This window comes from Ictidomys tridecemlineatus, chromosome 2 (assembly GCF_052094955.1).
Source record: "Ictidomys tridecemlineatus isolate mIctTri1 chromosome 2, mIctTri1.hap1, whole genome shotgun sequence".
Lineage (NCBI taxonomy): Eukaryota > Metazoa > Chordata > Mammalia > Rodentia > Sciuridae > Ictidomys > Ictidomys tridecemlineatus.
In genome coordinates, this window is record NC_135478.1 from 230,123,865 (window position 1) to 230,148,228 (window position 24,364).

The window sequence follows — 24,364 nt, forward strand, 5'->3', positions numbered from 1 at the left end:
CAGTGCACCAGTAAAAATGATCACCAGCGGAAGTCTAGGGAATGTTCAACCACTGAGTTCTGCGCCTCTGTAGAAACACATTGTGTACTGTTGATGGAGTGTGAGCCACGAGTGCGCTGCCTGTCCTTACTACCATCACGGGGGGGGGGGGGGGGTTCATACTCTAATCATCACCCTCGTTTTTCGCTTCTTCCCTGCAGCCCAGAAGCTGGGCCTCATTGCGCCTCCCCCAGTGCCGCTGTCCTCAGAAGAATGGGAGAGTGTGAAACAGAGGTCCGTCCTGCACGGGGACTCCATGCAGCCGTGCCCCATATGCAAGGAGGAGTTTGAGCTGCACCCCCAGGTGCGTGGCATGCAGAGGAGCAGGTCAGGCTAGGGGCTGCCTTCTCGACACAGTGAGCCGAGCCGGACGTGCGTGGGATGCCGGGCCAGGCCTGCTCTTTCCAGCCCCGTCCTCTGATCCTTAAGACGTTCCCCATGTGGCCAGTCAGAGTGTGTGTGAAGGAGCAGACAGCCTCATGAGGCAGCTTGTGATTTACTGAATGATGCCAAGTCTCAGGGCAGGAGCATGCACAACAGGAAGTATTCTGTTGCGTGAGCAGAGATGGCAGGTGGAGGGTACAGGGAGGCCCGCGAGTCCCAGGGCAGGGGAATGGCACAAAGGGACTTTAAGTTATTTTGTGAACTGAGTCATAAAAGAGGAGAGAGTCTGTGTTTGAATGCCTTCAAAGAACTTGGGGGAGAACCCTAAGAAGGCCGTATCCTTTCATCTTGACTCTTGAACCTGTGGTGCGTGAGCAAGGATCCCACCTGGGTTTGTAAATGGCTGATGACCAGTGGCCCACTCTGCCTGCTGCTCTGTCACCAGACTCAGGCTCCCAGAGTGTCCTTGGTACTGACGACTGCCCTTCAGGGACTGTCTGCTGGCCGCAGCACCCTGCTCCCCCAGGACAGGCCAGCAGCTGTGGTCAGAGCCGGCGTGGATCCCAGCCTGGGGAGCTCCAGGCCTCCCTGACACCCTGGCACGTAGTCTCTAGGGTTAATCTGCTTCAAAAAGTTGAATTATCAACAAGTAAGTTCACAATCATTAGACTTTTGTTCTTCACCAATTTGAATTCGCAGGTTATTTGAAACATGCTTATTATATCCCAGGTCTCTATCAGGACCTGAGTTGAGCATTTTAGAAGAGAGTTTAGAACAACAGATTGCCAGATAGGACGATTTATAACTTAGTGCTGAGTGTAGCAAGAGAGTTAATAAACCCACGGGGATCTTCCTGGCCTCAGCAACCTCTTTCTTAATTACCCTGTGAACATTTAGCCTGATTGTTCACATGAAGATGGAAAACTCAAAATCAAATATCTTAAAGGGTGTCAGGGTACATCCTGCCCAATATTTCTTCCATTCTGCTCTTTGTTTCTCACTAAATTCTATTATTTTTGTTTATTTTGCATATCTAATAATTATTTCCATGTTAGCATTTTCCCAACACTTTACCGTTTCAGAGGGCCTTCCGGTCAGGCTCATAGCTCTGAGGTGGGCACATGCCCACTTAGCAGATGAGGCAGTCATCTAAGTGCTCCACAGGCCACCTGGGAGACACGGGAGAGCCCAGCTAGAATTCAGGCCCGACTTCTAGGCCACTTTAGTCTGTTTACTATCAATCATTAATTTTTTATATCACCAGATGTTTGCCAGTAATGCACATTTGTGGACGTTTACATCTAGAAGTATAATATTTTAAGTCTAGAGAAGTAGAGTGTTATTTATTGTTGGTCAATCATCTGTTGATAAAACACCTGATTTTTCTACCAAGAGTGAGTAATTAAGTTCTTGGATGATTTTAAGCACAAATTTGTCCAGTTTACACTTATTGTTGACAGGAAGCATCAAGGAAAGGTTTTAAAACTTTCTGAATTCTCCATTTCTTCCTTTGTTCCTATTTAAGAATCATGGCGTGAGTGAGGGCAAGGAGGACGGGGCTCTTGAAACACAGCCTCCCCGCCTCCCAGGGCCTGCATCTGAGCCTGGGCCTCCCAGGCCGTGGGCACCTTGGGCCCAGGTGGAGCTGCGTACTGGGGGGAACTGAGCTCAGCACTCCTGCTGGTCTCTCTGCTTCTCTTCACTGGGGCTAAGCTCCTGACCTTGGTCCCAGCACATCACTTTTGTTGGGGAATATGGGTCACAGAAAGGTAAGGTTTTCTTGTAAACACTTTCCCCCACATTTACAAAAGAAAAACTGGGGCTGGGGATATATTCAGTTGGTAGAGTGCTTGCCTCACACGCACAAGGCCCTGGGTTCAACCCCGAGCACCTCAAAAAAGGGAAAAACTGATTCCTTCATCTGTGATTTCTGGTATTTAAGTCTCTCAGATTCTATTTCAATAAAGCTGTATTAAAAATTAGGTTGGACAAAGCATTCCTCTGCTCCTTCCCACAAGACCTGTGGACGTCTGTCCCTCTCGGCCCCCATCTGCCTGGAAATAGCCCTGTACCCGGCGGCCCCACCCCTAAACCCACTCATCCGCGGGGCAGGCATGAGGCCTGGCTGCCGCGGGGTCCCTGAAACAGAACAGGGTCAGAGTCCTGACTGTGAAGCCGCTGCCCTGTGGGCCCCGACAGTCGCCCTTGTGAGGATGCTGTGCTGACCGGCCCCTCTGTCTCCCGCGGACAGGTGCTGCTCTCCTGCTCCCACGTGTTCCACAGGGTGAGTCACCCCCGCCCCGCCACACTGCCCCCAGCAGCTTGCTCATCATGTTAGAGCGTCCCCAGAGAGCCTTCTGTTTTACCCGTGATCACCACTTGGAGTTAGCACTGTGCCTGTAGGCCACACTGCAGTTCATCCTGTTTTGAAAGCCATGAATTTTATGTGACAAAAGAACCACAGACATTTGTGCCACAGATTGTCGCAGTGAGGCACATCAGGATGAGTGACGGACGGCGTGATTCCTGCCGTGGTCTCAGGCCGTCTTGTACACGGCTGCTGGCCTTACCACCCGTAGGTCTTCAGGAGGTTTTGATGTCTCTGCATGTGTATTCTTGTAAAAAGCCATTTTTGGAACAGGTTTCATGAGGAAGGTGTTGACATCTGATGAAACTCCTTCACTTCATAGTCTAAATTGGACTAAGTCTCATAATTATGAGAGAATAGAACACTATAATTATATTAGAAGTAAAAATGTTGTTCATAAGTAATTACTCATAAAATGTTAAATGAAATCTGTTTTGCAGGCATGCCTTCAAGCTTTTGAAAGGTTCACAAATAAAAAAACATGTCCTCTCTGTAGAAAGAACCAGTATCAAACCCGAGTGATCCATGACGGGGCCCGTCTGTTCAAAGCCAAGTGTGCTACCAGGTAAGAGCTCTGCCCAGCTGTGGCCAGCGTCCTGCCAGGTGAGGCAGGTGTCTGGGGCCCCAGCTGCTAAGCCTAAAAGCAGAGGGCTTCATGTCCCTGCTTGGTCCTGGTCACCTTGGTCTCCCTTGGGCCTGGCTCAGCCCAGGGCTCACAGAACAGCGAGCAAACCTGTGTGTTGTAGGATCCAAGCCTGCTGGAGAGGCCACGTGGTTAGAAAGTGGTACAGAAGCCTGAGGCAAGCAGTGCCTCCCACAGATGCCAAGTTAAGGAAGAAGTTCTTCGAAGAAAAGGTAGGCATGGGTCGCTCGTCTCCAATGGTCTCTGTGGGCAGGTGCTCACACCCGGTCCGTAGAGCCAACAGGGGCAGGAGAACTTTGAGGCTTAGTTCATTTTTTAGGGTGTTTAGATGAGTGAAGGCTTGAGAAACCCCCACTCTCCTCAGTCCTTGATCATAAAACGACAACAGGTTAGACTGCTAGCAACTTTCGCTTCCCCATTTGGAAACTGGCTTGAGTTTTCACGTCCTGGTAATTCTAAGGGAAGCAGAAGCCAGAGCTGGGAAGGAAGACGGCAGCTCTCTGGCTGGGCAAGACGGCAGCTCTCTGGCTGGGCGCCCCTGGGCTGGGGGCCACCGGATTGCAGCACGCAGAGCTTTGTACTGCTCTTTACTTCTATTTTTACTGGGCTGGGGGGGGGAGCGCTTATTTAACAATTTCAATGATTTGTGCCTTGTAACAAAGGCTCTTGAAACAGAGCAGAGGGGAGGGTGCCCCCAGACGCGGAGCCCACCCAATCCTGCCTTCTTTGTTCGGCCTGATGGGCACAGGCAGGTCACAGATGCTCCCAGGCCTGTCTCCTGTGTGTGACAGGAGAGGGATTTCAGCTTGCAGTGTCAGTCTGAGCCCTGGACAGCGTGTTTACGGAGGCCTCGCTCACAGCAGCATTGGGAGTTCCCACTGTGAACAGGAGCTGATGTGCATGGGAAGGGCTTTGGAGCTACTGACACTCTGTGCCTTAGTCAGCTTCATTTGTAAGCTAACACTCACCACCACAGTGCCCTGTGATTGGCTCTCTGCTGAGCTCCTTGGACTCCCACTTGGACTAACGCGAGGTGGGAGCACGCCTCCCTGTATGGAGCAGGCCCCTTCCCCACGTGCCCTGGGCCTGGGGCATGGCATAGTAGATCTTTTGCTTTAGGGATAAGGTCTGGGCTCATCACGGCCTGCTGCAAGGTTTCATGTGACTTGGTGTGACCTTGGACGAAAGCTCAGTGTCCTTGTACCTCAAGAGTGGCTTCAGAGACCCCTTTGTTACCTGGATCATCCCAGAACCACATAGGAGTCCTGCCAGCCCTGGCCTCGGTGACTCTGACACAGGATGATCTTTTTCTAAAACTGTTCCTCGACACTTAAGTGTTTGTTTCAGCAACACAGATGTGAGTGAGGGTAACAGAACATCCCATTGGCTTACTGTGGTGGACTCTGCTGTCCCCTCTTGGCCTGGGTCCCAGGCTGTGGGAGGTGGGGGCCCTGCAGAGGGGAGTAAGGGAGACTGAGGTCCCACCACTGAACTGGGAGGCAGGGATATTTGAGGCAGGGCCACCTTCTGGTACAAGACCCTCCCCTGCTGTGTGCTGGTGGTGAGAAGCTTTCCACCTGCCCACACTGCCTGGTTCTTTTTCAGACATCCCCATTTAAGAAAACACAGCAAATGGGCTAAAAGTTCTGACAAGTAACTGGATAAAGAATGTGTGTGGCCTCTGCTTCTCTCGACAGCTCGTCCTCTCTTGCTGCAGAGAAAGCAGCAGCCAACTTCTTTCTAGGTCTCCGCTCTGGTCCCGGCCCCGGGCCAAGGTCGCAGTGGCAGCCACGTTTGCAGCTTTGCCACGGGAACAGGTCGGGGCGCCGTGTGTCCAGGCGGTGGCTCTCTCCCCACATGGAGGTGCTGCAGCGGTCGTTCTCCCGTCAGGGGATGGTGGTCTCCCCTGTGGTTTCAGTCTTCTTGAACCCACCTTCTTGTGCGTTTTTGCAGCAGTAGTCCACGGTCAGGCTCTCCCTGGGCCACTCTCCACGGTCAGGCTCGCGCTGGGGCTGCTCTCAGCGTTAGGTTTCGGTTCGTTTATTTGCGATGGATCTCACTGTTGCAGTGCGTGGGTTCCAGGTGACTGCTGTCCCAGAGGCAGGAAAGGAGCACACGTAAGCTGCATAAACTGGTGTGTGACCGGCCTGGTCTGCACTTGGGGCTGAGATGACCCTGTAAAGTTTACCAGCTGACAAGAGCCCGAGAGGCACAGCTCCTGCCGTGTGTGTGCCCCTGCACTGGGGAGGGGGCAGAGGGTTAGGGGCAGGTTCTGGAGAGCTGCCCTGCAGGAAATGCACCCTCACAGTGATGGCATGTGCCCACCGCTCAGGAGACCCCCGTGCTCCCTGCACAGCCCTGTCCTGCTTCCTCTCCACAGCCCCGCCCGCCCGCCCGCCCGCCCGCAGTGTGCTACTCACCTGGGGCGGTCCCTGGCTCCTGGGGAAGAAGCCCTGCACATTCCACAGAGGGGCTTGCTGAAGCAGGTTCTGAGGGAGGCCTGGCCCCTTGTCATGTGGAAGGGAGGGCAGGACAGGGATGTGTGAATCTGGAGCACTCTGAGGTCCTGCCAGAGCTCGTGGCACACACAGGAGTGTCCCAAGTGTCCTGGGAGATCTGCTTTAGACTCCTGACCAATTCAGAAACCCGCAAGCAGCCAGCCCTTGGTGCTGCAGTTCTCACACCTCCTTTCTGAGCACTGTCCCCTCCCCTGGCCTTAACACATGAGGACTGAAGTCAGGGGAGGTGTTCCACAGGGTCCTCCCAGCTCCTCGGCCGCAGTCCCAGTCACAGGACTCCTGCAGTGGGGCATTCTTCCTACCTCTAAGACTTTAAGGCTCCATCAGACTCCTTCCCTGAGCTACAGAAACACAAGGGACCATTAATCTATAGTTGAAAGGTCAGCCTGTTCACGGAACCTGAGAGAGCTCTGAACTGCCTTACAGAATTCACCATGACCAAGGTGTCCTGTGACTGGGCTGAGGGCAGCTCAGATTATCTGTTTGATATTACCTCTGGGTGTGTCCATGAGGACACAAGCAAGATTAGCATCTGAATCTGTAGAATTAGAAAAATAAATCACCCTTCCCAGCGTGGGTGGGCAGTAGCCAGAGCAGAACAAAATGGCAGGAGAAGGAAAATCGCTTGGAATAAATAGTTAAACAACAAAATGGATTCGGCAGCTCAGGAGGCTGAGGCCAGAGGACCACAGTTTTGAGGCCTGCCTCAGAAACAGCAAAGCCATAAGCAACTTAGGAAGAGGCTGTCTCAAAATAAAAAGGGCTGGGGATGTGGCTCAGTGGTCAAACACCTCTGTGTTTAATCCCTGCTATCAAAACAAACAGATGGAAACAATGTGTTTGGAGGAAAGCATTACAAAATAAATTTATGATCTGAGATAGAAAGGACTTTTCTGAATGTGTTTTTGCATAAGCCATAAAGGAAATGATAACAACATAAAATTTCAAAACTTCTTTATAGGGAGATAAAAATTAAAAGATGACCACATCAGGGAAATGTCTGCAAGCATACATGTCTTTAAACATTTCCATAATACACTGTGACAAGCAGTCTGCAGAAGAGGGACTGCGGTACAAGCTGAGGTGGGGGGTGTCCAGCCTTCCTGTGGTTAAAATGAAAGGTAAGAACCCGCCTCACCCGAGAGGCAAGAACTGGAAAGCAAGGTGATGACTTTCCAGCCCAGAGGCCGAGGGGGAAGGGACGTCCTGATGACCGTCCCTGGAGTGCTCAGAGGTTGCCCATACATGCCTGAGACAGCCACGTTTCTAAAGAGGAAGAGCACCAGCCACCAGAGAGCGCCCACTGAGGACCCCTGGGTGACCACTGCACAGCAGCCACAGAGCCCCAGGTAGATGTGCAGAAAGGAAGATTTTCAAGATACGTGGAAAAGCAACGTGTGGGATATTTGATAGAATTTTTTAAAACATAAATGAGAAGTGAATCTGAGTAATCTTTAGGACCATATAGTATGGATCTTAACAGTAGTTTTCTGTAGAGAAAAATGGGAAGACGAGGACAGGAAGAGAATTACCTTTTGTTTAAGCCTTTGTGGACTTTCTGACCTTATACACATAGTGTGAATTTTGTTTCCTTCACCAAAAATTATCTGTAGAGAAAATTTGTGTTCTCTGCTTTTTCTGCTTGGTATATTTCTATATTAAATAAAAAAAATTATATGTTAAAAATTATTCCAGCAAAAGTCAGGAAAAGGGAAAAAGGCAACAAAGAAGGATGATCAATAGAAGGTAAGATGACAGAGTAAAACAGCAGTAACAGACATGACCGGGACAGACTTCCCTGTCTCATAGCAAACTCTTGGAGAACAAAATGAAACAAAAATGCTCCGTGTAAAGGCATGCTCACCACAACCATGCCAGCGACCAAGACGAGATCCCATGAAAATCAAAATAGCATAATTGAATGTTAAATAATGTGTTTTGAAATTTAAACTCTAAATTCTGATGTTCATGACCAGAATACCAGTCTTATTTGGTGAATAGCTAAAGCTATTCTTAGGGGCAAATTAGTAGTGTCAGATAGAATTATTACTAAGCACAAAATATTAACAATAATGAACCACTCATCTAAGTCAGAAATCTGGAAAACAACACTGAACTTTCTCTTAGATAAAGGAAGTAGACAATATAAAGATAAAATAGATATTAGGAAAAAAGCAAAGCTGGTGGATGAGCTGGTATTTGGGGGGAATACTTTAAGACAAATATGTCACCAGAGTTTAAAAATACTATAAAACCATTTCATGAGACCCAAAGCCCGTGGTTCTAGCACACACACGGCTCTCAAGCGGCTTAGCAGAATCCCCTATCAGCACCTCTGCAGAACTCCAGACTGTGCTCCACTCCCACGCAGGTCACTCAGCTGCTACCTACCCACAGCACAAGGTCATCACGCCAGTGCTGCAAGCGGACCAAATCCATCTTGGAAAAACCTTTCTCGCCATATTTGGTGGGTGTGGCTATCAGATCAGGTCTCCATCTGAGCAGCATATCGTCCTATGCCCGACCCTCAGTTCATCGTCCACCACCAGAGACTGTGAACCTTTTTATGAGACTACTGATTATATTTTAAATAATAATTGATCCAACATTTCTGGACATTGAGACCAAACTGTAAATGTCTTAATAACAACAATTTGTTCATAAGTGATGTATTATTGATATTGGGATCTGCTAACATCGTCCTTCCCCACAAAGGAGGGATCTTGGAACCCTCCATGAGCACTACAAATCTATAGGGTAAAAACAATAACACACCAGACCCACAGAGGTGGAAAGGAAGACACATGAACAATATGAAAAGATAAGGGAAGAAAGTGCCACAAACAAATTAAACAACACATCATTAGAATCATTGGCAGCTACAGCAGAAAAAAAATGACAGAAAAAGATTTCAGGATATACATGCTTAAAATGTTCTGTGGACTCAAAGAAACGTAAGAGAACAAATACAGGCAGTGAAAGATCACTTCGACAATGAGCTACATAAACAAATCCAAAAAGGAAAAGATCACCTCAACAGGGCAATAGAGGTTCTATAAAAACACCAAACAGAAATACTTGAAATTAAAGAAATAATAAACCAAATTAAAAACTCAAATGAAAGCATCACCAACAGAGTAGACCACTTAGAAGATAGGACATCAGACAATGAAGATCAAATAAATCATCTTGAAAAGAACTTAGACCACACAATGAAAATGGTAAGAAACCACGAGCAGAACATTCAAGAAATAAATTTAAGTCATTGGGATAGAGGAAGGCATAGAGATCCAAACCAAATGGATGAACAATCTATTCAATGAAATAATATTGGAAATCCAAATTCAAGAAGCCTACAGGACACCAAATGTGCAAAATCACAACAGATCCACACCAAGGCACATAATAATGAAAATGCCCAACATACAGAATAAGGAGAGAATTTTTAAATCCACAAGAGAAAGGAATCAGATTACTTATAAGGGAAAACCAATTAGGATAATGGCAGATTTTTTAGCACAGACCCTGAAAGCTAGATCCTGGAACAACATATATCAAGCTCTGAAAGATAATGGGTACCAACCAAGAACTTGTATCCAGCAAAACTAAGCTTTAGATTTGAAGATAAAATAAAAACCTTCCACAATAAACAAAAGTTAAAAGAATTTTTAGCTAGAAAACCAGCATTACAAAATATCCTTGGCAAAATATTTCATGAAGAGGAAATGAAAAATAACAATTAAAATCAGCAGAGGGAGGTATACACCAAAGGAAAAACTATCAAAGAGGAAAACCAAGTCAAGTAAACAAATATGGCTGGGAATACAAATCATGTCTCAATAATAACCCTGAATGTTAATGGCTTAAACTCACCAATCAAAAGAAATAAACTAGCTGATTGTATTTAAAAAAGACTCAACAATATGCTGCCTTCAGGAGACTCATCTGATAGGAAAAGACATCCACAGACTGAAGGTGAAATGTTGGGAAAAATCATACCACTCACATGGACTGCAGAAGCCAACAGGGGTTTCCACCTTTGTATCAAAGTAGACCTCAAGCCAAAGTTAATCAAAAGGGATAAAGATAGAATTACATACTGCTCAAGGGAACCATATACCAACAAGACATTTCAATTATAAATATATATGCCCCAAACAATGGAGCAGCTATGTTTATCAAACAAACTCTTCTCAAGTTCAAGAGTCAAACTGACCTCAACACAATAATCTTGGGTGACTTTAACACACCTCTCTCACCACTGGATAGATCTTCTAAATAAAAGTTGAATAAAGAAACTATAGAACTTACAATAATTTAGACTTAACTGACATATATAGAATATTTCAACCTGCATCAAAATACACTTCTTAGCAGCACATGGATCCTTCTCTAAAATAGACTATATATTATGCCACAAAGCAACTCTTAGCAAATACAAAAAAGTAGAGATACTACCATGCATTTTATCAGATCATAATGGAATGAAATTAGAAATCAATGACAAAATAAAAAACAAAAATTTCTCCACCACCTGGAGACTAAATAATATGCTACTGAATGAACAATGGGTTAAAGAAGACATCAAAGAGGAGATTTTAAAATTCTTAGAAGTAAATGAGAACATAGACACAACATATTGAAATCTCTGGGACACTATGAAAGCAGTAATAAGAGGAAAATTCATTACATGGAATTCATTCCTTAAAAGAAGAAAAAGTCAACAAATAAATGACCTCACAATACATCTCAAAGCCCTAGAAATAGAAGAACAAGCTAACAGCAAAAGCAATAGAAGGCAAGAAATAATTAAAATTAGAGATGAAATCGAAACAAAAGAAACAATTGAAAAAAATTGACAAAACTAGAAGTTGGTTCTTTGAAAAAATAAATAAGATTGACAGACCCTTAGCTACACTAATGAAGACAGGGAGAGATAAAACTCAAATTACCAACATATGCTATGAAAAAGGTAATATCACAACAGACACTACAGAAGTACAGAAGATAATTAGAAATTATTTTGAAAACTTATAATTCAATAAAATAGAAGACACTGAAGGCACCGAAAAATTTCTTAAGTCATATAATTTGCCCAGATTTGAGTCAGGAAGATACACACAATTTAAACATATCAATATCAAGTGAGGAAATAGAAGATGCCATCAGAAACTTACCAACCAAGAAAAGCCCAGGACTGGATGTATACACAGCTGAGTACGACAAGACCTTTAAAGAAGAACTAATACCAATACTCTTCAATTTATTTCAGGAAATAGAAAAAAGAGGCAGTAATTCCAAACTCATTCAATAAGGCCAATATCATCCTGATCCCCAAACTAGGTAAAGACACATCAAAGAAAACTTCAGACCAATCTCTCTAATGACCATAGATGCAAAAATTCTCAATAAAATTCTGGCAAATTGAATACAAAAACATATCAAAAAGATTGTGCACCATGATCAAGTGGGATTCATCCCAGGGATGCAAGGCTGGCTCAACATATGGAAATCAATAAATGTAATTCATCACAATAATAGACTCAAAGAAAAGAATCATATATTCATCTCGATAGACGCAGAAAAAGCATTTGATAAAATATAGCACCCCTTTATGTTCAAAATACTAGAAAAACTAGGGATAACAGGAACATATCTCAACATCATAAAGGCTATCTACGCTAAGCCTGAGGCCAACATCATTCTGTATGGAGAAAAATTGAAGACTTTCCCTCTAAAAACTGGTACAAGACAGGGATGCCCTCTTTTACCACTTCTATTCAACATAGTTCTTGAAACACTGGCCAGAGCAATTAGACAGATGAAAGAAATTAAAGGGATAAATATAGGAAAAGAAGAACTTAAATTAGCACTATTTGCTGATGATATGATTCTATATCTAGAAGACCCAAAAAATTCCACCAGAAAACTTCTAGACTAGTAAATGAATTCAGCAAAGTAGCAGGATATAAAATCAACACCCATAAATCAAAGGCATTTCTGTATATCAGTGACAAATTCTCTGAGAAGGAAATGAGGAAGACTGCCCCATTCACAATATCCTCAAAAAAAAAAAGAAATAAGATACTTGGGAATCAACGAAAGAGGTGAAAGACCTCTACAATGAAAACTACAGAACCCTAAAGAGAGAAATCAAAGAAGACCTTAGAAGATGGAAACATATACCTTGCTCTTGGATAGGCAGAATTAATATTATCAAAATGACCATACTACCTAAAGCACTATACAATTTAATGCAATTCCGATCAAAATTCTAATGGCATTCCTCATAGAAATAGAAAAAGTAATCATGAAATTCATCTGGAAAAATAAGAGACCCCAGAATAGCTAAAGCAATCCTTAGAAGAGTGAAGCTCTACCAGACCTTAAACTATACTACAGAGCAATAGTAAGAAAAACAGCATGGTATTGGCACCAAAACAGACTGGTAGACCAATGGTACAGAATAGAGGACACAGAGACTAACCCACAAAATTACAGTTATCTTATATTAGACAAAGGTGTCAAAAACAGGCATTGGAGAAAGGATAACATCTTCAACAAATGATGCTGGGAAAACTGGAAATCCATATGCAACAAAATGAAATTAAACCCCTATCTCTCACCATGCACAAAACTCAAATGGATCAAGGACCTAGGAATTAAACCAGAGACTCTGCATCTATTAAAAGGAAAAGTAGGCCCTAATCTTTATTATGTGTGATTAGGCCCCAACTTCCTTAGTAAGACTCCTGTAGCGCAAGAATTAAAACCAAGAATCAATAAATGGGATGGAATCAAACTAAAAAGCTTTTTCTCAGCAAAAGAAAAAGGTGAACAGAGAGCCTGCATCCTGGGAGCAAATTGTTACCCCTCACACATCAGATAGAGCACTCATCTCTAGGGTATATAAAGAACTCAAAAAGCTAAGCACTGAAAAAACAAATAACCCAACCAACAAATGGGCCAAGGACCTGAACAGACACTTCTCAGAAGATGATATACAATCAGTCAACAAATATATGAAAAAATGCTCATCATCTCTAGCAATCAGAGAAATGCAAATCAAAACCACTCTAAGATAGCATCTCACTCCAGTCAGAATGGCAGCCATGATGAAGACAATAACAAGTGCTGGTGAGGATGTGGGGGAAAAGGTACACTCATACACTGCTGGTGGGAGTGCAAATTAGTGCAGTCAATATGGAAAGCAGTATGGAGATTCCTTGGGAATCGAACCACCATTTGACCCAGCTACCCCTCTCCTCGGTCTATACCCAAAAGAGTTAAAAACAGCATACTACAGGGACACAGCCACATCAATATTTAGAGCAGCAAAATTCATAATAGCTAAACTGTGGAGCCAACCTAGATGCCCTTCAGTGGATGAATGGGTTAAAAAATGTGGCATATACACACAATGGAATTTTACTCAGCATTAAAAGAGAACAAAATCATATCATTTGCAGGTAAATGGATGGAGTTGGAGAAGATAATGCTAAGTGAAGTTAGCCAATCCCAAAAAACAAATACTGAATGTTTTCCCTGATATAAGGAGGATGATTTATAATGGGGTAGAGAGGGGAACATGGGAGGAATAGATGAATTCTGGATAGGGCAGAGGGGTGGGAGGGAAAGGGAGGAGGCAGGGGATTAGCAAGGATGGTGGAATGTGATGGACATCATTATCCAGAGTACATGTATGAAGACTCGAATTGGGTGTCAACCTACTTTAGGTACAAACAGATATGAAAAATTGTAGTATATATGTGTAATAAGAATTATAATGCAAAAAAAAGTACATGAATAAAGACATGAATTGGCGTGAACATACTTTATATACAAAGATATGAAAAATTGTGCTCTGTATGTGTAATAAGAACTGTAATGCATTCCACAGTCGTGTATTTTAAAAAATAAAATCAATTGAATAAATTTTTTAAAAAACCATTTCATGAAACAGAATGCAGACATACAGAAAAGGAGGGTACCCAGTAATCATTTTAAAATAAGAAGGCTATTTTTCATAACTTTATGTCATTAAAGCTGAAAATGTAATTGAAATCATTTCCTATAAAAATAACAAACATGGAAATAACTTTAAAATATGACAGAAAAATGATAAGCATCCCAATTTTTATTGATAAGACATCAAAATTTAACTAATCCTGGCAGTCAGCACCAGAGCCAGGTGAGACTTCCTTGTGACCAAGTCTGTGTAGGAGACTAAAGGCACCTGTTCCCATGGTGAAGCCCTAGAGATATAAAAGGAGCCCCCTGTCAGCGCACCTGGCCAGGCTTTGCTGGAAAGCAGCACGGGAGACAAGACAGTGCCCATGTTTATGGGTCAACCCGTAGCACATTTATGACGTCATCGTTTCCTGAAAAATAGCATTAATCAGAAATAAAACTCAATGAGAAATGATCGCTTTCCTCGTAGTTGACACCAAGACGAAACTGAAAGAGGAAGTGCATGGCTTAAGACAGATTTTCTTCTAATGAAATAAAAAACTTGCATAAAATGGTGAATGCAAACAAAAGTGTCTGTTTTCTCCAGATTATATGAACTCTGTATCCTTTTTAACTCACCATGCACTTGACCATGCACTTGGAATTTTACAGGTGAATTCTAAAGATTATCTCATCAAGTACAAAGAGCTAAACATTTTTTAGAAGAAAGATTAATGATCCTTGCTAGATATCTCTATCCATCTATCTATCTATATTTTTGGCAACTAAGATTCTTATGAAATAATAGAAAATCGATAAGCTGTAGAAAGTTGCATGTATCAGCCTAGAGGAATTCTTAGTCTGCAGTCAGGGGGACATTTCAGGTGAGTGAGAAAGGCAGTCCATGTAGGGGGGAAAGGGAGCCTTCCCTCCACCTCCCCAGAAGAGCATTAGCACTTGAATAAATGAAATGTCCGGAGCCAAGGACTTAATGGTTCTTTTATTCATTCTTTTACTTCTGAAAGTTCTTTTCAGAACCAAAATATGCAATAAAGTAAGGAGTCCAGCTTTAGCTGAGCCAGGGATGCTATCTGTAGGCTTCCTAGTAATTGCTTCCACTAAAAGGAATAAGTCCATGGCCAGCAGGGACAGGGCTCTGTCGAGGCTCCTTTGGGCAGCAGACCGCTCTGCCACCAAGCAGCTCCCGGAAGCCAGGTGTGTGTCTGTGAGTGGAGAAGCTCACCACCGTCCAGGCCTGCTCACTGCTGCCCTCGCACAGCTGCAGTGTGTGCGGGAGCAACCCACGGTTCTCTGCAGTCAGAGAAGTACTGAAGATCAAAGGTCTGAATTTTAGAAACTTGACATTTTACAAAATGGGATGTGACTAGTTGTTAGTTATGTGTCGGTGACCACAGTTCTTGAGTCGGAGTGGCATGTGAAACCACCAGCCACATTTCTAAGCTAATCTCCATTCTCACCGCTGGTGAAAGTTAAACTGAGGCAAATTCATTTTATTTTTAATTTTTAAAAAATGAAATTCCCAATTACTAGGAGAAATAAACCATGTGGCACATTTGAAAGGAGGTAGATAAATGTTGGAGAAATGGCAGCTGAGCTTCCTGTCTCGAAACAGCCCTCTCACTCCTGCATCTCAGGGGCTTCCAGACGTTTGAGATCTTAGAAGTGTGAGAGAAATCTGGGGCTTCAACAAGTCATACCAACTTTTTATTTTACCAAACAGGAGTTGTATAAAAACCAAACACCATATACTCTCAGGATCATTTAGTAAAAGAGCCTTTAGCCTGGCAGGTGGCAAGGCCGTGCCCAGCCCTGCACACACTTACCTTCACCTATGTTCCAGCCTTGACTTTAACTTTCCTCTGCTGCATGAGAGTCAACGCTTCTCTTTGCTTCACTTAGGAATTACTGGTTTGGGTCAAAGATAAATCACCTTCAGGGAAAAGGAAGTACAGCCAATAGAAAACGGGAAAGAGGAGCATAATCTGTGTGATAGTTTTAACGCAGTAAATTAGGAAGAGTTGGGTTCCTTGTTTCCCTGCTAGGAGGGATGTATGACGGTCCATATTAGATCAGCTCGGGCCATTCTGGTTTTATGGTTAATTTACTTCACTTGTAAAAGAACTGTGGTTTTTGCATCTCTACTCCTCTGTTCCCAGGAGAGTCAATGGTCTTTTCTTTGTTTTTCCATGTGTCTTTTGTGTCAACTAATAAACACAGGGTTCATCTCTGTACAAGTAAGAATACATACCCTGGGACCTTCTCTTCCCATAAATAGGCTTTAAAGTACCATTCGCACATTCCTAACAAATCAGCCACCACAAGATGATGTGGTGCTACCACACAGGTACACCTACAGTCAAGTGTCAGAGAGGGTGCTGGAGCTGTCTGGGGAGGACAGGCTAGTCCCTCACACTTAGGAAAATCTTGGGAACTCAGATCAAAGAGGGCTGGAGAGGCCACTGGAGCTGTCACGCTAAGTTCCACCAGCAGTGTGTACAGAAAGCCCAGGTTGCCCAGAGCCGGTGGCTGGTCCTTGAATGCCTCTGATCCTTATCTGGGAATTCTGCTAGCATATGTCATGTAATTGAGGCATGGTCTTTTATTGCTGCAATTAAAACTTCTCAGATGCATTATGTTATCTCCACCCCAGCTAAAGCCAGGACCATTGTTTGAAAGGCAGGTCAGCTATCTGTCAGGAGCTGCACTGGCTGCAGGGGCCACGGCTCCCACCCTCCAGCCTGGGACTCCGCGGGCTTTTCATTTCCATCTTACCAAACAGCATAATGGTCTTGAAGTTTGTTCAGTCCTTTGACTTCCTTTATCACATAGAGATGGCAAACATTCTGTTGCTAACTTCAAGTGGCTCCAACCAGCAAGACTGGAAGGATATTAAACCAGTAAAAGCTTATCACCTGATTCATTGATATGCTGTAAATTCCAGGCTTTTCATTTTGCTTTTGAGGGCGGCCATAAGTCAACACATTAGTAAGCAATTTGCTGACATCAAGATGGATCACTCAGGACAGCCTCCTGGGCAGACAGAGTTCACCTGGAATTCTGTTAGTAATTTTTTTTTTTAATGTTTAGCCAGTATGCTATTTGTAAATGACCAGTAATTGCTTTACATATCAATGGCCCCCCAACTCTTGGTTACTTAATTTATCAAGTGTCTGAAATAGAAGACTGAAAAAGAAAAACATATTCTTTTTAAAATTGAACATTTTGTGTTCTTATCTGTTTGTGTGGAATTCGTGATGTTGACCATAGTTTAAAACTCACTTGTCGGTTTCTTTTTTTTCCCCCCCTTTGGACAATTATTTCCATTTCAATTACTAAGGTCATCTCACCACAAGAAAAGTGAGAAAATAAAGGAAGAGAGAACGTTGAGTACCTCAGGATCTATATTTCAGAATGTTTCACAGTAGCCACCCCTTGCAAAATTGCCTTGAGTGACTACAATAGTGGCCAGCCAATATACCTTGATGTTGAAAAATACTTTCTGGAACCCAGAGCCTTGCACATACTGATAAGCATGCCCTGCCACTGAGATGCACCCTAGACCCCAAAACATCACCCTTGCTAGCTCTCAAATACTTGGGGCTACAAGAAGAGTCGTATCAGACCACTTTCAGGAGCACATCATAAACACATGCCCAAGGGCTTTGAGTATATTTAATAACAAGCTAGCACCAATGTTTCTGTTAATAGCCTAAATTTTTTAAAAAAATTCTGACACCAGAAGTAACTTCAAAATCACCAAAGGCTCGCATCACTCCTTTCTCTACCCCCAAGAAGGAATTCTATTGCAGTCCTTTCAGATACATACGTCCCTCTGGGGCATATATTTGTCCCTATTTTGAATCCATTGCAAATCTGAAGTCAGAATATTTCATTGAATGCTAAGGGCCTTACACAGAGGACCCAGGTGCTTCCCTGCATCTGAAGGGCGCATTTGAGAAGAAGGACACACGCAGACGAGGACAACTTCCAGCAGGCGAAGGCACCAGAAGAGTACTGGGAGCCAAGAAGAGAAAATGCACCTCCAGCCGAGCACCAGGGTGCCTGTGGAGGACCCCCACGGCAGTCCCAGGAGTGGCATGACGGAGATGGAGACGGAGGACCAGACGGGTGTCAAGAGCTGGGTCACGAGCCCACCTCCCAGGAGCGGGGCGGGAGGTCTGGAACAGAGCATCTCGCTCACACAGAGAAGTGATGGCAGCCTGCAAAGAAGCACGGCGGATGGCCAGGGCAGCGCTGGGGCCACCTAGCCCTGGCCACTCGCCTGAGCTGTGCTACCCCTGGCCCTGTGCCCTGCTTCCACTTGCCAGCCCCCTTTCAGAAGGCAACACTTCAGGTGGCGGGGCGCCTGTCCTGCCACCCGGAAGAGCTCCCTCGAGGAGTGACTGTGTTCCCAGGCCTCGGGGCAGCTCGGGGCGGGGGGAGCAGCTCCGCAGCCCCCCAGCTCTTCTGAAAACGGGCTTAACCTCCTGTCGTTCACCATGCGATACCTGTGACGGAATCAAAGAGCATCTTTTGACCACTACTGCATATAATGGGAGGTTCTTTTTCTCATTTAAAAAAACGCCTTTGATTTCATAAGGGGGTGTAGGTGCTAAGTGTGAAAGTGTTGTTTGGTGAGGCAGACTCAGTGGTACCAGAGTATAAATTTAACCAGCAGTGGAAAGTCCACCTAAACTGCCCTCCTGGGCTGATGCTTGGAGTGGCTGCACTTTGCAAAGCCGCATTCTCAGTGAGGAGCCGACCAGGTGCCTGCCTGCGCCGAGTCAGGAGAGGCAAGAACGTTTCGGTAAAAACACTGGAAACTGCAGGAAATAGTAAATGCCACAAGGACAGGCCGACTGGAAATCAAGGGTAAAGTGGGGAGTGTGGTGTTTTAAATGAGAGGAATGGAGATGAAACAGACACAGGGCCCTGCCCCAGCTCCCAGAGGATGTCCATGACCGGACCACAGCACAGGAGGCCACCCAGCCCACCTCCCAGGACCGGGGCAGGAGGTCTGGTGCTTCACTGGTGACTCTGGAAGCTGCCAGTGGGAACCCACGGTGACATTTGCAATGTGATCACACAGTTGCTGGGGGAGCAACCTAGGTAGCTCCCAGTTTGGGGAAGTGTTCAGGGGCAGACTGACCGGATTTGCTCATCAGCTGGACATGGAATTTGATGAAAAAGAGACACCTGTGGGTGACAACTGGGACCTGAACCAAAGCAACCTGAGTGTACTCTTCGGAGAGAAGGAGAAGAGCAGGGAGAGGAGGCTGAGGGGCTGGGCCGGGACTGCCTTGGGCTTGCTGCAAGTGACTGTCCATTGGCAATGGATGGACAACCTGGAGGTAGGGAAGAGGATTCCAAGCTGTGGGAAGCTGCAGGGCGATGGCAGGGGAGGAACAGAGAAGGTGGCATGTCTTCAGTCAGGAGACCAGCAGTGCTAGGGAGAGCAGATAGGTGGCTTGTCCTGGAAGCCAGGCGAGGGACCTGGTCCCCAAAAGAGAAAGGACCAGGAGTGCCAAGTGAGGAGTCTGTGTGCTCCCAGCACCACTCCCTGGTGAGGAGGAGCAGCCCAGGGAGGGAGGGCCTGGCGGCCTGTGTAGGAGGAGAGAGGTCCAGAGCCAGGAGGGGGGAGAGCAGTGGGCAGGTGCCCCATGGGGGCTGGAAGGAGGAGCACGGTCCAGGGCCCGGAAAACAAAATGCAGGCGTAAAACTTTCCCTTCTCCTCTTGTGCTGTTTCTTATTTTCTTAATATTTAATGTTGTTCCAAGGAAAAGTTTTAACTTAATATGGACTTTACCAGTTATCTTTAAACTGCACCATGCCAGGTCAAGTACAGACATAAACATAATTCAAACGTGGAACCACCAGTATCATAGTTTGAATTTCTACCTTGTAATACCTGTGCAGCTCGTTCTGACCGGAGCAGCTGAAGGGCTACGCAGACACTCGCCCTTGGTCCCTGGCGAGTGAGGCCTGGGGAAAGGGCCTTCTGCGGCTGGCTCTCCTGTTCCTCCAGATCATCGTTTCCCATGAAGTGGCTGTGAGGCCCTCACTTGCTACGAGGATGTGTCGGCCCTGCCAGTCACCAGAGCTGAGAAGGGAAGGGAATGTGGGACAGAAGTCTGAAGCCCGGGACACCACTACAGTAGAAGAAGGCCTGCCACAGGGCCCCGGAGGGAGCAGCAGAAGCCACATCTTGGAAAAGACGAAGTAGGGAGACAGAATCATGGGTGTACCAAACGAGAACCACGTGCAGGATCAGAGGCAAAAGGAACACTGTTTTACACCGACCGACCCCGGCTTCCTCCAAATGCCTTCATTAAGGCAAGTGCTAAAGGATGCGTTCAGAGGAGAGAATGCCTGGATGAGAGGCGGAGGCCCTCGTGGTGGAAAACAGAAGCTCATGTGGACGTTGATTCTGCCCAGTGCGAACAGTGGCGCCCACCCGTTGAAGAAGAGGAATAAGGCAGGAGAGGCCTGGAGTTCGAGTGCCCCAAGATCCCGCCCTGTCTCAGAGGCTGCAGCTTCTGATACGCTGTGTGATTGAGGGTATGCATTTCTAGGGTGACAGCAACAAGAATAGAAACAGGCTTCATCTTCAAGGTGATAGAGTAAAAAAGGGCGCAAAAAAATTTTAATTGGAGAGAGGAACCAATGGCAGGACAAAGAAAACAGGACAGGTGGAGAGCGGTGAGTTTGCCGGCAGGTACGCGCCCTGTTACCTGCAGACGGAACCATGCCACAGCTGGGCTGTCTCCCCGCAGCAGTGCGGGTTCTGGCGGCAGCTGCCCTGGGCACTCTGCTGCACCACAGCCTCAGAGACCCGCCTGTGTGGCCAGGGACCCAGCTGCACGGCCATCCCGTCAGGAGGAACATCCGAGTCCCAGCGGAGCAGAGGCCAGCGTCCAGTAGCCACTCTGTGCAGTGGATGGAGAGCAGAGCAGGAGAGCAGAGCTGGCGTCCACGGTCTTGCCCTCTAAGGCAGGGTCCTCCTGCCACTTGCATTAGGTTTCACCTTCTTTCAAAGGAGCCACTGGTGTGAGCCCAGCAAGCTCTCACAAATGACATCAGTGGCCACCCTTCAACAACCCAGCCTGAAACTGTACACTTTCCTGTGACATGAAGGGTCTGGTACAGGTGGCCACAGGCCACCCCACTCGAAGTGCTGGTGCACAGTCCTCGGTGGGTGACAGGAATGTGAAACACACAGCTCATGGCCGAGCAGATGTCAACATATGTTTTGGTGGTGCCGATAGAACAAAAGTTAAAATTAATTTTAGGAGCTTTTTTAAGGTGATTACTCGAAACTTTTAAGAGTGCATGTGGCTGGGCTGTACTCCTTTGGTCAGTGGTCAAGGGCACCTCCTGAGCCATGCCATTAGAAAGTCCTCAAAATAATTGTATCATGGCTTCTATCAATCAGTCCACAAAGGTTTTTAGATGAGTGTGCGATATACCTCTGAGATGATGAGGGAGAATAAAGGCAGGTGCAGTCCATGCCCCAAGCCCTGAATGCTTATCAAAGAAGTGGGCTTGGAGGCCACTCCAGAATGCCGGAAGGACAGGACTTTCAGAGCAAGTTTCCTGTAGTCTGGGGACAGAACCGCCGCCTCTGTCCCAGTGCTGGCAGTGAGTGCTGCAGGCTGCTGTGGGAGTCGACCCCTGTGCCCGAGAGGCTGCTTAAGGGCCTCAGGCAGGGAGTACTTTGAAACCTCGAGTTCAGAGCCAATGAGAAAAGCAGGGTGAAGTCAGTCAAAAGAAGGCCACCTTCTTTCTCTTGGATTCTGTGTTCTTACGTCACACTAAATTCACCTAAATGCAACCTCTGTGAGGAGACGGCTGGCCAGCAGAGCGGTATGAACCAGCTCTGCTGGTGCCAGGAGTCGTGACTTAGAGTAAATGGTGCCAGAGCACGATGACAATGTGACCTAATTTTGTAAAATCCTATTTTTTCCTGTCTCCTACTTTTTAATTTCAAATGCATTCTTTGCTTCTTTGCTAGAGTTTACAACCAAATAAACTATAGGGGAAGAAAATATATTTCCCCCCTACCCTCCTACGTTCTTCACCTGGACAGGCTGGTAAATTAGAATAACAAGACAGATGACCAGGAGACACGTGACATGGGCGCCTTCTTGAGGACGTGAAGTTCTGAGCAAACAGCTAAGCTCAGGGGTTCTGCTAGGATAGATGAAGACTGGAAAGTAGAAGGGAAAATGACAGGGCAGAGGTTGAAAAAACCTGGCAAGGCCTGTCCTCCAGGTACACGGAGCCCTCACACGAGGGCACTCATCCTGACCGCAGGGGAGGGGCAGGGGTCAGAGTTCTCCTGGACTTGCTGATTCTCCTTCACGAAGGAACACACCTTCCTTCAACTATTGAGCATGTCAAGGTGCTGCAGCATCTCCGAGTAGTGTGTCCTGACCCCATCACGACATTTTTAGTCATCTGTCCAGAACGATTGCCAGGATTTATAGTTACTGCCCAAAAAAGCATTGTTCAGACACAGACTTGAGGCAAGTTAGTAAACAGGTGGTTAGGACTCCAGGAAGCTCCTCCCCTCAGCCTGCAGTCTCTTAGACAACCTCTTCCGTCCCCAGTTCATAGAGATCAGTCACCGCATCCTGTGCTCCTACGACACCAACATAGAAGAACTCTTCTCAGAAATCGATCACTGCTTGGCTGTGAACCGAAGCATTCTTCAGCAGTTGGATGAAAAGTGTGGGCAAGAGCTCACAGAAGAGGACTGGGAGAAGATCCAAGTGCAGGTAGGCTTTGGACTACCTAGTGACCCCTGAAGGAGTGGACTGAGGCACAGGTGAGCAAGAGGGCAGGAGGAGCTCCACAGGGGTCCTTGGAGGACTCAGGAGCCTGGGAGGCCTGCCCTAGCTGGACCTGCACCCGTACGGGACAGCAGGCCTTTATGAGCCAGGTAGTGGCTGCCAGGGTCCCTTCATGGTGAAATCGCTTAGATGCCGTCTGCCTGATGTGTTTGCTGAGCAACCAGAACTCTTCCTAGAGGTCTTTTGGGACTCCCCCGCATCCTCTCCTGCACTCACAGAACCCAGGGACAGAGAGAAAAGGCCTCCCATGACTCAAAGCCATGGGGGGAAACAACACATCCTAAGTGTAGGGAGATTTAGTGGTTACAAAGACTCAAGTATTGTGAACATTTCTATTTTTATTGTTTAATTAGAAGGAACCATGTTATTATATCATCAATGCTCAGTATTTTACAAAGTAATTTTGTTTTAAAACTGCTTGTTACAAGTGGGTTACTATCTCTTCCATTTCACGTGTGTACGTATGTGTGTGTGTGTGTGTGTGTGTGTGTGTGTGTGTGTGTGAGCGCGCGCGCCTATAATTTGTCATCTGACAGGGTGAACTTGGTCCTTTAGAAGATTCACTCCGGGTCTCCGGGTCTGTGCATCTAGCCTGATGGGACTAACCACCTCCCAGGACAAACCTGTCCACCCTGTGTTGCAGGCTGCTCATCGGGAGATCTGCGAGTGCTCCATCTGCCTGACCCCGCTCTCCCTTGATGTACAAGCAGCCCTGGGGACGAGCAGCCACCCGTGTCCCCGTCCCCGGGCCACAGTCCTCCTGTCCTGTGCGCACCTGTTCCACCACACCTGCCTACAGGCTCTGGAGGAGTTCTCCGTGGGGGATCGTTCCCCCTTCCATGTGTGTCCTCTCTGCCGCTCCTGCTACCAAAAGAAAATTCTTGAATGTTGAAAAGTTGTATAGTTCTGAGGAGAAAACTTAAGGACTGTATTGAGTTTTGAGTTAAATACTACAGGGCCATTTCTAACCCAGTGACAACTCTTTGTAATTACAGAGAAGAAATATAACTATATTGCAAAACCTGTCAACCAACCTATCTAGTTTTAGCCTTTATTTATTTAAAAAAATATCAGATTCCTTAGTTTAATCTCTTGAAATAAAATGAGGAATTCTGTCATCTAAAATACAGTTAGTGTCTGACCAAGAAGCTGAGAAACTGAAACACTTTTAAGTTAGAGATGTTTTCCACCAACACATACCTTACAGTCTGTTGGTCCTAAACTTACTTTGTAATAATCATTTTATTTTGGGTAATAGATTGCTGTTGTAGTTGAGAACTTTGTGTAAAGCAATAAAATAAAAATATTCCATGTTATTCGATAGAGTCAGTCATACTTTAGTGACAGAACAGCACAGACTACTGTATCCGCGACATGAGTTGACCAAGCAGCCCTACTGACAGTTGTCTCTGAGGTGGAGACTGGCTGCAGCGCCCTCCTGGCTCCCTGCACAGCATCCCGAATGCTTCAGATCACCACTGTAAATCCCGCCAGGGAAGAATAACAAGGAAAATCTGTACGTGGTCAGTACAGATGTTATTCTGAATATTTTTGATCCAGGTTGGCTGAATCCACAGATGCAGACCCC

General features: G+C 45.9%; 1 protein-coding gene across 9 annotated transcripts in view; it reads left to right on the top strand.

Annotated features, from left to right (window-relative positions):
- The window catches only part of Rnf32 (ring finger protein 32), a 31,943-nt gene extending 7,851 nt beyond the window's left edge, over nucleotides 1-24,092 (top strand). For 4 of the 9 annotated variants that reach the window (XM_078040919.1, XM_078040924.1, XM_078040922.1 and 1 more), the window contains 5 exons: nucleotides 201-343; nucleotides 2,675-2,707; nucleotides 3,232-3,356; nucleotides 3,538-3,646; nucleotides 5,132-6,838. In XM_078040919.1, the coding sequence (XP_077897045.1) occupies nucleotides 201-343; nucleotides 2,675-2,707; nucleotides 3,232-3,356; nucleotides 3,538-3,646; nucleotides 5,132-5,602 (881 nt within the window). In that variant the 3' untranslated portion in view covers nucleotides 5,603-6,838. Of the gene's footprint in view, nucleotides 1-200; nucleotides 344-2,674; nucleotides 2,708-3,231; nucleotides 3,357-3,537; nucleotides 3,647-5,039; nucleotides 6,839-6,914; nucleotides 18,765-22,533; nucleotides 22,702-23,312 lie in introns of those variants that run through there. The other 5 variants (XM_078040920.1, XM_078040921.1, XM_078040925.1 and 2 more) reach the window with 5 other exon arrangements.
- Nucleotides 24,093-24,364: the final 272 nt, after the last annotated feature.